This window comes from Eptatretus burgeri, chromosome 15, assembly GCF_056783735.1.
Source record: "Eptatretus burgeri isolate ZD-2024b chromosome 15, Ebu_testis_v1, whole genome shotgun sequence".
In the NCBI taxonomy this organism is placed as follows: Eukaryota; Metazoa; Chordata; class Myxini; order Myxiniformes; family Myxinidae; genus Eptatretus; species Eptatretus burgeri.
In genome coordinates, this window is record NC_140975.1 from 34,058,364 (window position 1) to 34,073,404 (window position 15,041).

The following is a 15,041-nucleotide window of genomic DNA, read 5'->3' on the forward strand; positions in this document are numbered from 1 at the left end:
TGTCTCCTTTGTACTTCTGGCAAACCGCTGTGCCGATCCGGCTGAAATTTGGCATCAATATTCCACAATGGTAACGGATTGCAAAGCTTGTTCTGGTCACGTGACTTTAAGGAGGTCAAAATAGCGGACTTTGTAAATGTTTGCGAAAATGGCATGAATTCCTTTTAAAATCTTCTTCTCCAGACCCACCAGTCAAAATGCTACAAAATTTGGGTTACGACATTAGGACAGGGCCCAGATAAGCTGTAGGTCCAGTGGGCCTATTTTTTTCTCAGCTCGATCATGCCCAAGTCTCTGTAGCTATGTGAAAGGTAATATTAAATGATTCCTGCCCTCATTCCTTCGTGTGTGAAGGGAAATGTTTAAGGCACCCACAAAAAAAAAATAAAGAAAGAAAAATTTTGATTTCTTCAAAATTCTAATATTAAATTATGTATGTCCCCATTCCTTCGTGTGTGTCGGGACGTGTTTTAGGCACTCACAATAAACAGAATATAAAACAATTGATTTCTTCAAAATTCTATCAGGATTAGAACAGCATCGAGCAATGCCAGGTGCTCCTGTTAGTTAATAATAATAATAATCTTTAAAAAATAACTTTCTTTCTCTCACCAACCTCTGTCCAGAATTTAACAAAGTTGAGGTGGACCTGTGTGGATTTAGATATTTGTATGGGCAAGAGAGCAGGTAGCGATGTACTGTCTATTTACATTGGACACTTCAGGTTATGTATTGCGATACGTATTGTAACAGTTTTATCATTGTAGTTTACACCACTAGCCGGCATCAAACCTTTTTTTTCCCAATAATGCTTTCATGAAAGGACTCTTGCTCGAGCATATTGAATCGTGATCTGTCGTAGAAAAAAAAGAAACTCAGAATCTCCTTGATCACCACTTGATCCATCTGCTAAATTATACTGGTCATGTTTAGAATGAAAAATAACCCTGATGTGACCACACTCACTGGTCAATGACTCGTCTGAAGGTTTGGCTGATGTGGTCCTTGTACAACTTCTCAGTGGGAAGATGCATTTCATATTGTTGCTGGCCTGTGTCCCTATGTTAAGTGTTCACTAATACAGTCACATGTTGGTGATTTATTTATTGGGTCATGCAGATGCTCCCTGTTATGGTCTTCAACTTTTCCCATATGTGGTCGCACCGACTCTGCATCTCTCATAAGCCTTGAAGACTATGATACACGACTTGGCTGCTCACTGAAATTCGATGCCATAATGGGAATGCCTGCAGAACGTTTGTTTGTATTTTTACCTCTGCCACCGAAGGTAGATGGAGGTTATGTTTTCACTCCTGTTTGTCTGTCTCTGAGCAGGATATCTAAAATGTTATGGGTGGATTCAGATGAAGCTTGGTGGACAGTTTGGGTGTGTGGCAATGACAAATTGATTGATTTTGGTGAAGATCTGGATCTGGATACAAGAATTTTAAATTTTGTTTAAGTGATTCTTCATTATTGAGAGATGGGGCCAAAAACGATAAATAGTACAATATCTCAAACAGTTGTGGGTGATTCTGATAGGTGACAAGAACAACCTCATACAAAACTTAAATTGATCAGCCTGGTGGAGGTATGTGCTCTACTGAGTGCTGTTCCAGTTTTGTGTATTTATCTTTGTCCGAGGAGCCATTAACATCTTGGATCTCTGATTTATCAAGCATGTAGATCATAGAGACCATCGTAATGCATGCCAAAGTGAGACTGACCAGAGAAGGCTGTATTCTGCACTCAACCATATTCTTCCATGCTCTGCCTTTTAAAAATAAACAGTAATGGTTACCAGATTCATTTTGGATGTGGCACTGCGATCAGAGCCAAGTTAATTTATGTCTTGGCAAATTATGGGGAAGAAGCGAAGCCAATTAAAAGTGTTTTTGTAATCTGAAATAATACTGCTGGTGTTGCACATTCATTGGTATCTGTTCACATTCCTGGCACAGCAAACTACCAAGGCAGTGGTGCATACCCCAGTGGCCCTGCCTATGGGCATGAGATGGACTCTGGAAGAATGGGGAACCGAGGCATGCCCCCTCCGCGACATGGCCTGCAGCCACCCCCGCCACAGGCACAGCCACCAATGCAAGCACCACCACCACCACCAATGCAGCCACAGCAGCCAGTTGCATCGAGCAAGGTGCTGATGGTGTATGGATTTGATCCTGATCGCGTCAACTGTGATCGTGTGTTCAACATACTCTGCCTCTATGGTAACGTGGAAAAGGTGAGAACATTGCCTGTAAAGATGTTTCGTTTTTTTATTTTTTTTCCTTGATTGATGTATCAAAACTTGACAATTTTTATCTTTGATCCTTTTTCATTTTTTTTGCAAACTGTTTTAATCTTGTTCAAGCGGTTATATATTCACTTTGAGAAGGAGTTGTTTTTTTTCCTTCTTCAGATTTTACAGCTGTTGACAAATTATATTATCTGTTGTTGTCCACCCTTGAGGTGATTGAGAATGAGGCGATTGCACCCTCATTACCCACCTTGATGTAATTTTGCTGTCTTTTTCTCTCCATGGGCCTAACTTTGTCAAATGGTTTTTGTCTAAAAGTTATTGATGAAGGTATATAGTGATATTTATTTGAAGCAGCGGTGAAATAGTGGTTGAATTTGTGAACATTTCTTTAATATTTAAAAAGGACGCAGGAATTCCTCGCATGGTTTGTTTTTACAGCAGGCATTTTGACACAAACAGAATCCTGTTGATGTAGTGCTTCATTGGGGGTGTGCTTGGGTGTGTAGTGTGTGTATATAACTCTTTGAGAACACATAAATGACACATGCTGCATTTACTTATTGTAAGGTCAGGCCAGATCAGATTTGTACTTACCTGTTTCATGGTGGGGTTGTCGGCGACTAAACCATCTCCCCCACCAGGTTTTCTGGTGAGGAGGGTGTATGATGTGGATACCCAGGAGGATGAAAACAAAAGGTCGCTGAGCTTCTTGTGAGCCAACGGCCATCCATATCTAGAGCCCAACTCTATCTGCAGAAGTCCTCCTGCAGTTGGGTTACCTTTTTTAGGAGGTTGGTGGCAGAATTTGTGCTGTGGCCACTGTAAAACCCTTCACTCCGCAAAACAAGAAAACTAAAGAAAATAGAAAACCCACTCTGTGGGAGTACCGCCTGTGCAGCTACCCTCCGCCAGGCAGCTCACCGGATGATGGGATTGGGGCAAATCCTTCGGGACCCCACTCTGATGATAGGAGGAAAACCACGGGGTAACCTTCCCGGGTTAGATTGCAGTAGTGTGTGTCGGGGTGGTGCTGAGTTGTCGTCTGGTAGACGACACCTCAGCACCACCCCCACAGAGGTCTCCTTGGGTTAACCTGAGGCGGTCCCATTGGGTGGGTGCTTGGAATGTTCTATCCCGAAGAGAGGATGATCAGTTGTCTCTGCTATCATCTGAGCTCAAGTGTTTGAACATCGCTATTGCAGCACTCTGAGACAGGATATTGGTGAGTTAATGGCGGGTGGTTACACCGACTATTGGTAGGGGGTCCAGAAGGATTTGCCCTAATACTGTCATCCGGTGAGCTGCCTACGGTGGCTTTTATATATTTTTTACCCTCCCAAAAATAGGTATTTGCTGTGTCCTCAAGCGACACACATAATTTTAATGCTCAGCGTATGAAAGGTTAAGAACACTGACACCCCCCCCCCCCCTGTAGATTGGCCTCCAAAGGGATGCTCTGCATGCATCGGTTAAAACCCATCAATACGTAAAGTTGTATGTACCTTGAAAATGAAAACCCCTTAGATAATGTCTGGAGATCCTTTTGGAGGCCCTCGTGCTGCTGAATGAGTAGTCAGAGCTCCTGGGGTTATGGGTTTCCTGGGTCAAAATTGAGATTCAGGCTTTCATTGACATGTTGGATGCTGCTATCTTGTTACCTTCGCATTCTGCGAAAGGTTATGTTTTGGTCGGCGTGTATTTATTTATTTATTTATTTGTAATCTTGTGATTCGTATAACTCAAAAAGTATTAAACTGATGAAATTTGGTGGGATGATTGGTTATTAGCCTGGAAGCATTCAATTAGATTTTGGGATCGTTCGGGTGAAAGGTCAAGGTCAAGGTCACGAAAAGGTCAAAATCGTCTTTTTACGATAACACGGTCAATTTTTATTTAATTTGCATGCAACTAATGCCAAAATGTTCAGAATTCAACGCCTCATCTTGTGATATGCAATATGACACAATGACGCCCATACTCTTGTTACCGGTTAGGGGTCAAAGGTCAGGGGGGTCACGACCTTGAAAAATATGCGGTTTTTGTCATAACGCAGTCAATTCTTGTCCGCTTTACATGAACCCAGCACCAAAATGTTCAGAATTTAATGCCCAATCTTGTGACACAATGACGTCATAACACATGTCACCGGTTGGAGTAAAATGTCGGGGGGGGGGGGGTCACGCCCTTGAAAAATATGCGGTTTTCGGCATAACTCAGTCAATTCTTATTCGATTTGCATGAAACCAGCATCAAACGAGATTACCTTCTCTTGTTGAAACGTTGTATTCACCGAGCTTGCGAGTGAAGACTCGCCAAAACGACGTGAGTTTATTGTTGTTTAGTCCGTAGCCCCCGAAAGTCGGGGGGGGGTCATGACATTATAGATATGTGGTTTGTGTCACAAGACCATTCATATGAAACCAGTTCCCCACACTCATACCAAGAACAAAAAAAGTAGTGGCGGCGAAGGTATGCGCTCTATGAATAAATAAAGTTGCATGTGCCTTGAAAACGAGAACCCATAAGATAATGTGCATGTGTGTGATTAATTTGTTTAAAAAATTGGCGCTCCTTTATATGAGCTTTTCTCGAGCATTACTTGGTTCCTCTGAAGACCGCAAGGATAGTACAGCATGCACACAAGATTCTTTGAATGTGCCTTATTTTCTGTTTGGCATTTTCTACAATCCATGGAATGTCCCTTTTCTATTGTTTACCACATAGCACATACCATACAAAGGGGCCTTTTCTAGGCCCCTGGCATTTTCTCCAAGATGTGGATTAGTTGTTGGGTCCTTTGTGTTGCCTATAATTTGATGGTCGTAGGTAATTTTTCTCTTGAATGTTCGGTTGGCATATTTAATTACCTCTGAATCTCATGCAGTTGTACTTACCTGGAGTGTATTTCTTTTTTCAGATAAAGTTCATGAAGAGTAAGCCTGGTGCTGCCATGGTTGAAATGGGAGATCCTTATGCTGTGGATAGAGCCATTGTGCACTTGAATCAAGCGTCCATCTTTGAACGAAGGATAAACTTGTGGTACAGACATTTCCTCAACTTTCAAATGGGGAGGTGTAGAAAGGAGGTTAGAATACTGTGTTGGGTGGAAGGGTGGTGGTGTATAAAATATAACTACATGGAGAGAGAGAGAGGAGTCAAATATGTGTACTCCCCCCCCCCCAATCCTTGAAGGTTGTACAATGTAGCTTTTTGTTTGTGAGGGACAATCTATATACTTATAGTTTAAAATGAAATTTGAGAAAGGGAATGGAGGATTGTTGGGAAGGAATAGGTAAGGAAATTTGGAAGAGGTTGGTGTGGAGGTGGTGGGGGTGTGGGAAGGAGAAGAATGGAAGACTAGATCAAAAAGGGGAGGTTGTGAGAGGTTGATCAAAGATCTTGACATTTTGCAGATGTAATATGAAGCTTATCTCAACTATTTCATTTACCTGCGACTGGACAAATTCATCTCCAACTGGTTGTGGTTTTCAGTTATCATGCTCTTGTCCTGGCAGCGTATCCAAACAGCTGTCAATTGTGCCGAGCCAGTCGTATGAACTACCCGATGCCACTTCAAGCTACAAGGACTTCACGGCCTGTCGAAACAATCGCTTCACCAATCCCGAGAAGGCGGCCAAGAATCGCATCCAACAGCCATCTAGTATCTTGCATTTCTTTAATGCGGCTCCGGATATAAATGAAGAGAAGATGAATGAGGTGAGTTTTCATTCTCACCACTTGGACAATTTAATGAAGGAATGTTTCCTTGATCACATATTACACATCTGTCCCTTGCAATTTTATTTAACATTTGATTTTTCTTCAAAAAGTTATTATTTTTTCATGAGCAACTTTTCTTGAGGACCTCCATGGTTAAACGTTTTGTTTCCAATAGATGTGTGAAGTGGCAGAAATCAAGAAACCAACAGTTTTCAAAGCCTTCACAGGAAAAAGTAAGGCAATGAAGTCTTTAAATTTAATTGGACCACAAAAGCACTTGCCATGAGATTGTCATTGCGGATGTGGGGAGATGGCAGGGAGATGACAGTGTCATGGCAACTAATAGAGGGTTGTAAATCATCAACATCCAATGTTACATTGTACACCACACATTCATTGCCTTGTCATGCTTTATGCAGAGCTTCTTACCATCCCACTTCCCTCTCTCCCTCCTTTCACACAGGTGACAAAAGTGCATCTGGCTTACTGGAATGGGACAACAAAAATGATGCCATGGAAGCCCTTTCTATCCTGAATCATGCTCAGATGAAGAACCCCAGTAAGACTCATTTTTGATGACTCATTTGGTGTAATATCCGGAAAGGGTACACCTGGTTAACACTTCGAAAGAAAGTGAATTTGTGCTTCTAAAGACACTTCAACTACCATAATACGGAAGTGAGTGTCATCTTGCTAATTAATAACTGTTCCTGGAGATAAATTTATCTTTAAAGAGGAAATGCAAGTCATGACAGAGTGACTGTTGCTCCTGATTCAGGTGAGCTTTAGGACGTGTGATCCTATTTTTGTTGTAGATCTCGAACGGTTGCAAGATAAAAGTGACTGCGTTAAGACTCATTTCTCGTTTTTCAAGCCAGCCCGAACCTGCAGTCAGGAACGAGATTTGAATATTCTTGTATTACTTCTGTATAATGTGTACCAAGACCATACAGTGTTTACATTGTACATACAGACACACACTTCCTTGTCCTCGGCTAGCTCAACACCGATAGATGTACGTCGATGATCTCAAACAATTATATCCAAGTGTTATCCTCTTGAGGAAGTTGTCATTCAAACTCCTGGGCTTCATTGACGGCCATGATTTTTCTTGGGCAAACCACATTTCAAAGTTTGCCTTTAAAGCCAGCTGCCGCCTGGGCATCTTCCATCGTATAAAGTCCTTCCTTGGCACACCTGAACTATCCACCTGCAAGGCATTCATCTGCAGCTAGATGGAGCACTGCTATCCCCTCTGGGCTGGCTCTGCTGCCTCATCTTTTTTAGCTTGACACTGTCGAAAACAAGGCCTTCAATATCATTAGAATCTCCTGTGCTGAAGCGGAGTCTATGGGCTTGTCACTTTGCCATCTCAGATAGGTCAGTAGTCTCTCGGTTCTCTACCATTTCCTTTCTGGTCTTGTACCCTTTGATCTTTGCCCCCCCCCCCAACTGTTCACCTCCACTCATTTGTTCCTCTTTTTTTTCCTGCCTGTGGAACCTACCAACTTCCACATCCTCTCCTATCTCATTCTTCCCTCCAGTTATTCATGATAGCTCTTCACAACCATCTCAGATTGTCCCCAATCCAAAACCAAGATATTTCGTATCCTGGTTAACCCTACCCAAATCCCTCCTTCAACTTTTCCAATTTTCCCTCCTTGGAGATTCCTTCTATATCCATCTTGTCCACCCCATGCATTTGTGTTTTGCATCCTGTTTTTGGCTGTTATGTCCTGATCCGTTCATTGTACTCGCTTTTCCATGAACCTTGACTGTGTATACAAAAAAAGTCTGCTGGTCGTTGTGTTTAAAGACAGACCGAAGACTCGTCACGTAACTATTGCAACACAGTCTGTCTGCTGTCTTACCTGCAGCTTTGTCGGTGCAAAGCATTTTGGAATCGATGCCTGTTCCCACAGCTCTCTCCAAATAAGCAGAACTTGATTCTTACCAAATGCAATTCGATTTGAGCTCTCTTGATTAGTCCTTTTTTCTCTTTCTCTCTTTCTCGATTTTTTTTAAATTTTCATTCTTATTTTATTTTTATTTTATTTTTACATGCCTGTCCCTCACATCCCAAACCCCCTCTTTAAAAAAAAAATGTATTCGCTGATTGTCTCCGGAGGCATTATGTTTTCGGGTTGTCTGTCCGTGCTACTTTTCTGTTTTCTTTCAACCGCTTACCCAATTCACTTGAAATTTTCACCATGGGTGTGACTACTCATGAAGAATGATTGTGATGTCACAGGTCATGGGGTGTGGCAGCCATTTGGATAAAGGGAAAAGCTTTGGACCTCAATCTCTGAAACTGCTCCATGGGGAGGGGGGGGGTGGAAATTGGAACTTGGCACATGTCAAGTACTCTCCATGGGAAATAACTGGTTGTATATATATATATATATATATATATATATATATATATATACATATATATATATATATATATATATATACATATATATATATATATATATATATATATATATATATATATATATATATATATATATGTATATATGTACAGTGGGGAGAACAAGTATTTGATACACTGCCGATTTTCCCACTTACAAAGCACGTAGAGGTCTGTAATTTTTATCCCCTGCCGTGTGGCGGAAGGGGGGGATATTGTTGTCACCCAGGTCGTCTGGCTGTCCGTCCATCAACATTTATAGCTGTGAGTGCAATAACTCATAAACTGTTCGCCATATCGATTTGAAATTTGGGTCACACATGTACCACCTGAAAAGGAAGAACCTATTGATTTTGGGTGTGGCCGGATCCAAGATGGCCGACTGGGGCGGCCATCTTAAAAGAAATGTTTTTTGTAATAAATGGAAAACCGCTTATGTGATTTCAATTATTTTTGGTTACTACTTTCCTCACCCCTGGGGAACTTTTTCGAGATGATGACCAAATGGTGTCTTGTTTCCAATTCACCTGCCTCATTATCTGGAATATGTATGACCTTTTTCATTCAATGGTGGGGGATTTCCCATCTCTGATGGTATATTTATCATAGGTACACTTCAACTGTGAAAGACGGAATCTAAAACAAAAATCCTGAAAATCACATTCTATGATTTAAAAATAATTAATTTGCATTTTATTCCATGAAATAAGTATGATCACCTTCCAACCAGTAAGAATTCTGGCTCTCACAGACCTGTTCGTTTTGTCTTGAAGAAGTCCTCCCATTCTCCACTCATTAACTGTATTAACTGCACCTGTTTGAACTCGTTATCTGCATAAAAGACCTGTCCACACTCAATCAATCAGACTCCAACCTCTCCACAATGGGCAAGACCAGAGAGCTGTCTAAGGACATCAGGGACAAAATTGTAGACTTGCACAATGCTGGGATGGGCTACAGGACAAGAGGCAAGCAGCTTGGTGAGAAGGCAACAACTGTTGATGCAATTATTAGAAAATGGAAGAAGTTCAAGATAAGTCAATCTCCCTCCGTCTGGGGCTTCATGCAAGATCTCATCTCGTGGAGCCTCAATGATCATGAGAAAGGTGAGGGATCAGCCCAGAACTACACGGCAGGACCTGGTCAATGACCTGAAGAGAGCTGAGACCACAGTATCAAAGAAAACCATACGTAACACACTACGCCGTCATGGATTAAAATCCTGCAGCGCACGCAAGGTCCCTCTGCTCAAGCCAGCGCATGTCCAGGCCCGTCTGAAGTTTGCCAATGACCATCTCGATGATCCAGAGGAGGGATGGGAGAAGGTAATGTGGTCTGATGAGAACAAAATAGAGCTTTTTGGTTTAAACTCCACTCGCCGTGTTTGGAGGAAGAAGAAGGATGAGTACAACCCCAAGAACACCATCCCAACCGTGAAACATGGAGGTGGAAACATCATTCTTTGGGGATGCTTTTCTGCAAAGGGGATAGGACGACTGCACCGTATTGAGGGGAGGATGGATGGGGCCATGTATCACGAGATCTTTGCCAACAACTTCCTTCCCTCACCAAGAGCATTGAAGATGGGGCGTGGCTGGGTCTTCCAGCATGACAACGACCCGAAACACACAGCCAGGGCAATTAAGGAGTGGCTCCGAAAGAAGCATCTCAAGGTCCTGGAGTGGCCTCGCTAGTCTCCAGACCTGAACCTAATAGAAAATCTTTGGAGTGAGCTGAAAGTCTGTGTTGCGCAGCGACAGCCCCGAAACCTGAAGGATCTGGAGGAGTGGGCCAAAATCCCTGCTGCAGTCTGTGCAAACCTGGTTAAGAACTATATGAAACGTCTGATCTCTGTAATTGCAAACAAAGGTTTATATACCAAATATTATGTTCTGTTTTTCTGATGTATCAAATACTTATTTCATGCAATAAAATGCAAATTAATTATTTAAAAATCAGACAATGTGATTTTCAAGATTTTTGTTTTCGATTCTGTCTTTCACAGTTGAAGTGTACCTATGATAAAAATTACAGACCTCTACGTGCTTTGCAAGTGGGAAAACCTGCAAAATCGTCAGTGTCTCAAATACTTGTTCTCCCCACTGTATGTATGTGTGTGTGTATATATGTGTATATATATATATATATATATATATATATATATATATATATATATATATATATATATATATATATATAATTATTATTATTATTACGAATTCCGCATGCCCGGCGTGCGATCGGCCACGTAACTCGAATTGCGACGCGTCGCCCACCGGAACGGACAATTCAGTCGTGACCCTCCTGGAACTACCGCCAGGAGCCAGTCACGGGTGGGGGTTTAACCTCACCACAACCTAGTCCGCATTATACCCGCGTGAAATAGGGTGAATCGCCGAATGTCGATATACCTTACTACCCGTGCGGGTAGCGTACCGAGGAGTTGTACCACGCCGCAGGTCGACTTCGGACACGAACCGCTTAAGTGGCTCGTTCCGTGCTAACGGGATAACCGAGCGGAGTTATCGCCGACCTCGACAGTTCAGTTTTACTTTATCGGGTGTTTCAACCCACTACCAATTCCTTACGTGATGCAAGATGGAAATGTCAACCAGAGGAAAGGACGCAACGAAACTGGAAACAGTTTGACAAGCACTTTTAATTCACACTCGGACAAGCACGTATTTACAGTTATACAGTAAGAATGCACACATAACAGTCAAAACAATAAAAGCAACGCAGAGCCACAACCGAATAAAGCAATGTACAAGCACTTATACGGGTTTACTTAAAACACTGGTGCCACACACACACATTTACACCAAAAGCAAAGAAAATACAAGCCACCCTCACAGGCAAGGAGGCATACAGGTCCGTGGACCAAATGAACGTGGGACCTGGGTGATCGGCCCAGTCCACAAGACCGAAGGGGTCTTACCCTCGCCCTCGTGGTGTGATGGTGGGCTAGCCGCAATGTCCGCGTAACGCGCCTGACTCGGTGCCCCTGGTATGATCGGTGAGCTCCTTTGGTGTGCGTTGCGCAGGCACGTGTTGGTCGGCACCACGGTTGGGTTGGGGAACGGACGGGGTTACCGGCGCTATCTCAGCACGGATGGGGGGGGGGAGAATTGTTGATGCTCAGGGTTGGGAGAGGGGAATGGCGGACGCTCCGTCCCGCTAGCGGGGTCTCGGGACTGCACCGACTCCGGTGAACTCTTGCCCCTGAGTCCTCTTCTGCGTCCCTGCTCCACTCCTCGACTCGTCCCTCGACCTCCACTCCGAGCTCCGTCCCCTTCGCCATCCGATCCCCGCAAACACACGACTCAGACTCCATGACTTCCGACTAGTGCCACTTTCTGCACCCCTTTCTGCACACCCAAGCTGCATTGTGCTCGCGTCTTTATAGACCGGGGGGGGGGGGGGAGCTGTATGCAGATTCGCGGATCAAAACGCGCTTGGAGGCGGGGCCACGCCACCCGACGTTCAGCCATTGGTCGGGCAAAAAGGGGCGTGAGCCTCTCCTGATCCGAATTCCTTCCTAAAAGGAGTCCACATGCATCGAGCTTGGGGGCGGGGCCACACCACCCAAAGTTTAGCCATTGGTCGGGCAAAAAGGGGCGTGAGCCTCTCCTGATCCGAATTCCTTCCTAAAAGAGTCCACATGCATCGCGCTTGGGGGCGGGGCTGCACCACCTGACGTTTAGCCATTGGTCGGGAAAAAGGAGGCGTGAGCCTCTCCTGATCCGAATTTCCTCTCCCGTAAAGGCATCCATTTGTACTCGTGGCTCGACGCGTTCGGCCAGAATCACCAAACGTGCCCTGGACAACACGGCGTTTGGTGTTGACTGGTGGTGTGGTTGATGGTTGTGGAAGGAGAAAGGCGAAGGTGGTGGGGGGTTTGCTTTGGTGGTTTGGTTGTTGGCGGGCGTCGTTTGGGAATGGCGGTGAAGCGATGTTTGCGGGATGGAGTTGTGGAGGTAAAGAGGTGAAGGTGGTGGTGTTTGAGTTGTTGGCGGCTTAATGGTCCAAAATAACGATAGAGAAAGAAAAGTGGCTAACTCAAAGCGTCGCAGCCCAGATGAATCACACATATTCCCTCTAAACAACGGGTGTGGACTAACTACACATGAACTTATCGATATATCTAACCTGAGGACCTTTCTGGTGTATTGCAAATTTCCACAGCCGCAACAATATATATATATATATATATATATATATATATATATATATATATATATATATATATATATATATATATATATATATATATATATATATATATATATATATATATATAATTGTCATGCGCCGCTTAACGACGGATCGCATATAAGACTGATCTGCCAGCTATGAAAAAAAAAATGTAACTGAAAAATTCCTATCGCCGAGTTATGTAGCCTCGTATAAAAATAGCACATACAATTATGTACACTGTACAGTACATAATACCTCATAATGATAATAAACGACAGTGTGGCCCTTTTATAATGCGATTATTGAGGTCCATAAAATGTCATCGTGAAAAAACAGGATTGTGCTAAATCGGGATTCAAGGAAATCGGCTTTCAAACTGAACCAATGTTTGCATGTTTACCTTATAGCAAGTAAATTACCTTTGAATTGAAGAATTCCACGAATAAATCGTTGTTCTTAGTCGACATTAAAACACATATTTATTTTTAGTGAAGCTTTTTATGTTGTTAAAACGATCGCACTGTTCCGAAAATATATATCACAATTGACACGTGCTCGTTTATTCATTTATAATAACATCGATGCAATGATTACGTATTTATAAAATCCAAACGCTAATTATTCACCTTTCTATAATCTATGCGAGAGGAGATTGTAAGCTGCTGCTAACAACACCGATGGCCGTCATGAACAGCACAAAGGTAAATCTGACTTGTCTTCCGTCTCTCTTGGATGTGTGTCACAATTGCCGACAGTATTCAGTACAGTAACATGCTCTACAGGTTTGTATCCGAGGAGCAATAGGCTACACCATATAGCCTTGGTGTCTAGATTTGTGTAAGTATGATGTTTGAAAACGAAAACGAAAAAAAAAAATGTTCGCACAACGATGACGTCGCTTAACGACGTGTTTCTCAGAACTTAACCCCGTCGTTAAGTGGCGCATGACTATATATATTTATACATATAATTTATTATTATTTATTATTTGACATTGCATACGTCGAACTTTTTATCCGATCTATGAACATTTTTAGGGTCATCTCAGGCTAAATTGTATGGGGGAAAAAATTGATGTCGGCGGTCACTTGGTTTGGCAGCCATGAATAAAAGCCTTCAATAATAATTTGGGTGGATGCATATCTGTTGACGTCGCGATGTCAGTGTTGTAGTTTTTATTGAACTCAACCCCACACTTTTCCCCATGTTCGATCTCTTTATTTCACTCTTGCACATCTCAATTTGAACACCCATTAACAGCCCTTTTGCCTTTTTCCATAGCTTCGACTTCCTAGAAATCTCAGCTTGTCAGCTTCTTGTTCCACTTTATGGTATCTGCTGTATTGTTTTGGATTGCCTTCAATTTACTTTACAATGGAGTTGTATACAGTAGATTGGAATTGGATAATGCATGTCAGGCAAGTATATTTTGGATGCTATATGATGTGAATGCCTGTAAATCTTGATTTAAGTTTTTATTAGTATGTCTTGCCTCACATATGACGTGTTTCCTTAGGTGGGCAGTATCCGTATACACTGAAGCTCTGTTTTTCCACCACTCAGAACACTGGTTAGCAGCTGGTTTTGTGTGCATCCTCCTCCAGTTATTACTAGATTGCTATTTGTCAATCTGTTTCGAATGAATAGGTATTGTTTGTTTTAAACGTAATAAATGTTTTCTTTTTTTTTTCTTGAATTTTTTGTATGAAAGTCGTATCTAAATTACTCATTTACCCATTTTTCCTTTCTACTTTGCTCACGTACCATTTTCTTTATTTTATTCTTGTTTTGACTTGACGGTATCAAAGTCCTTTGCTTTGAACCCAGCTTCAATGTCTGAACAGCGATTGTTTGTTTAATGGAATAAAGCTGGAGATTATTTTATTTTGTCTGTTCTTGCTTTTGTGCTGGCTGTTTTTCTAAAGTTTTATAGACCTTATATTTAAGGCCCAAGAGGACACTCATATCCTCATGGACAGCTTGTAAGATGCCAAATATTATAATTTCGGGCACGGACATTAAAAGGGTTGAGAAAATCTATTATGAGAAATTTAATTTGGAGAATCACCTGTCATTGTCGGTTCAGTGGTTAATTTTATCACACCAGTGCACAATATTTGCTGGAGTGTTTAATTTGTGCTTTTCATCAATGATAGTCAAGTGGAAAGGTGGCATGTATAATGGAAGGGGAGGACAAGAGAGGGGGGAAGTTTGGAAGCCTATGATATACCAAATACTGTTGACATTCAATTTATTGTTCCCACAATGTACGAGGGCTTTGTTCCAGAACTTTAGGAATTGGAATTCCAGATAAGGTATTGTCATCAGGCACTGTCCCTCTGTCCGTCTCCTATTTCAACTTCTCTGGCCAAACCGCTGGGTCAATCTGGCTGAAATTTGGCCGCAGCGTTCCGCTCCTTACTGGTAACTGGGCTTGCAAAGCTCGTTCTG

At 42.4% G+C, this 15,041-nt stretch overlaps 1 protein-coding gene across 2 annotated transcripts in view; it reads left to right on the plus strand.

The window, feature by feature from the left end:
- Positions 1-14,474, plus strand: part of LOC147011900 (heterogeneous nuclear ribonucleoprotein L-like) — a 49,744-nt gene extending 35,270 nt beyond the window's left edge. For both annotated transcript variants that reach the window (XM_085857450.1, XM_085857449.1), the window contains exons 8-13: positions 1,962-2,242; positions 5,178-5,299; positions 5,776-5,977; positions 6,156-6,213; positions 6,444-6,539; positions 14,107-14,474. In XM_085857450.1, the coding sequence (XP_085713576.1) occupies positions 1,962-2,242; positions 5,178-5,299; positions 5,776-5,977; positions 6,156-6,213; positions 6,444-6,539; positions 14,107-14,165 (818 nt within the window). In that variant the 3' untranslated portion in view covers positions 14,166-14,474. The remainder of the gene's footprint in view (positions 1-1,961; positions 2,243-5,177; positions 5,300-5,775; positions 5,978-6,155; positions 6,214-6,443; positions 6,540-14,106) is intronic.
- The last annotated feature ends 567 nt before the right edge of the window (positions 14,475-15,041 follow it).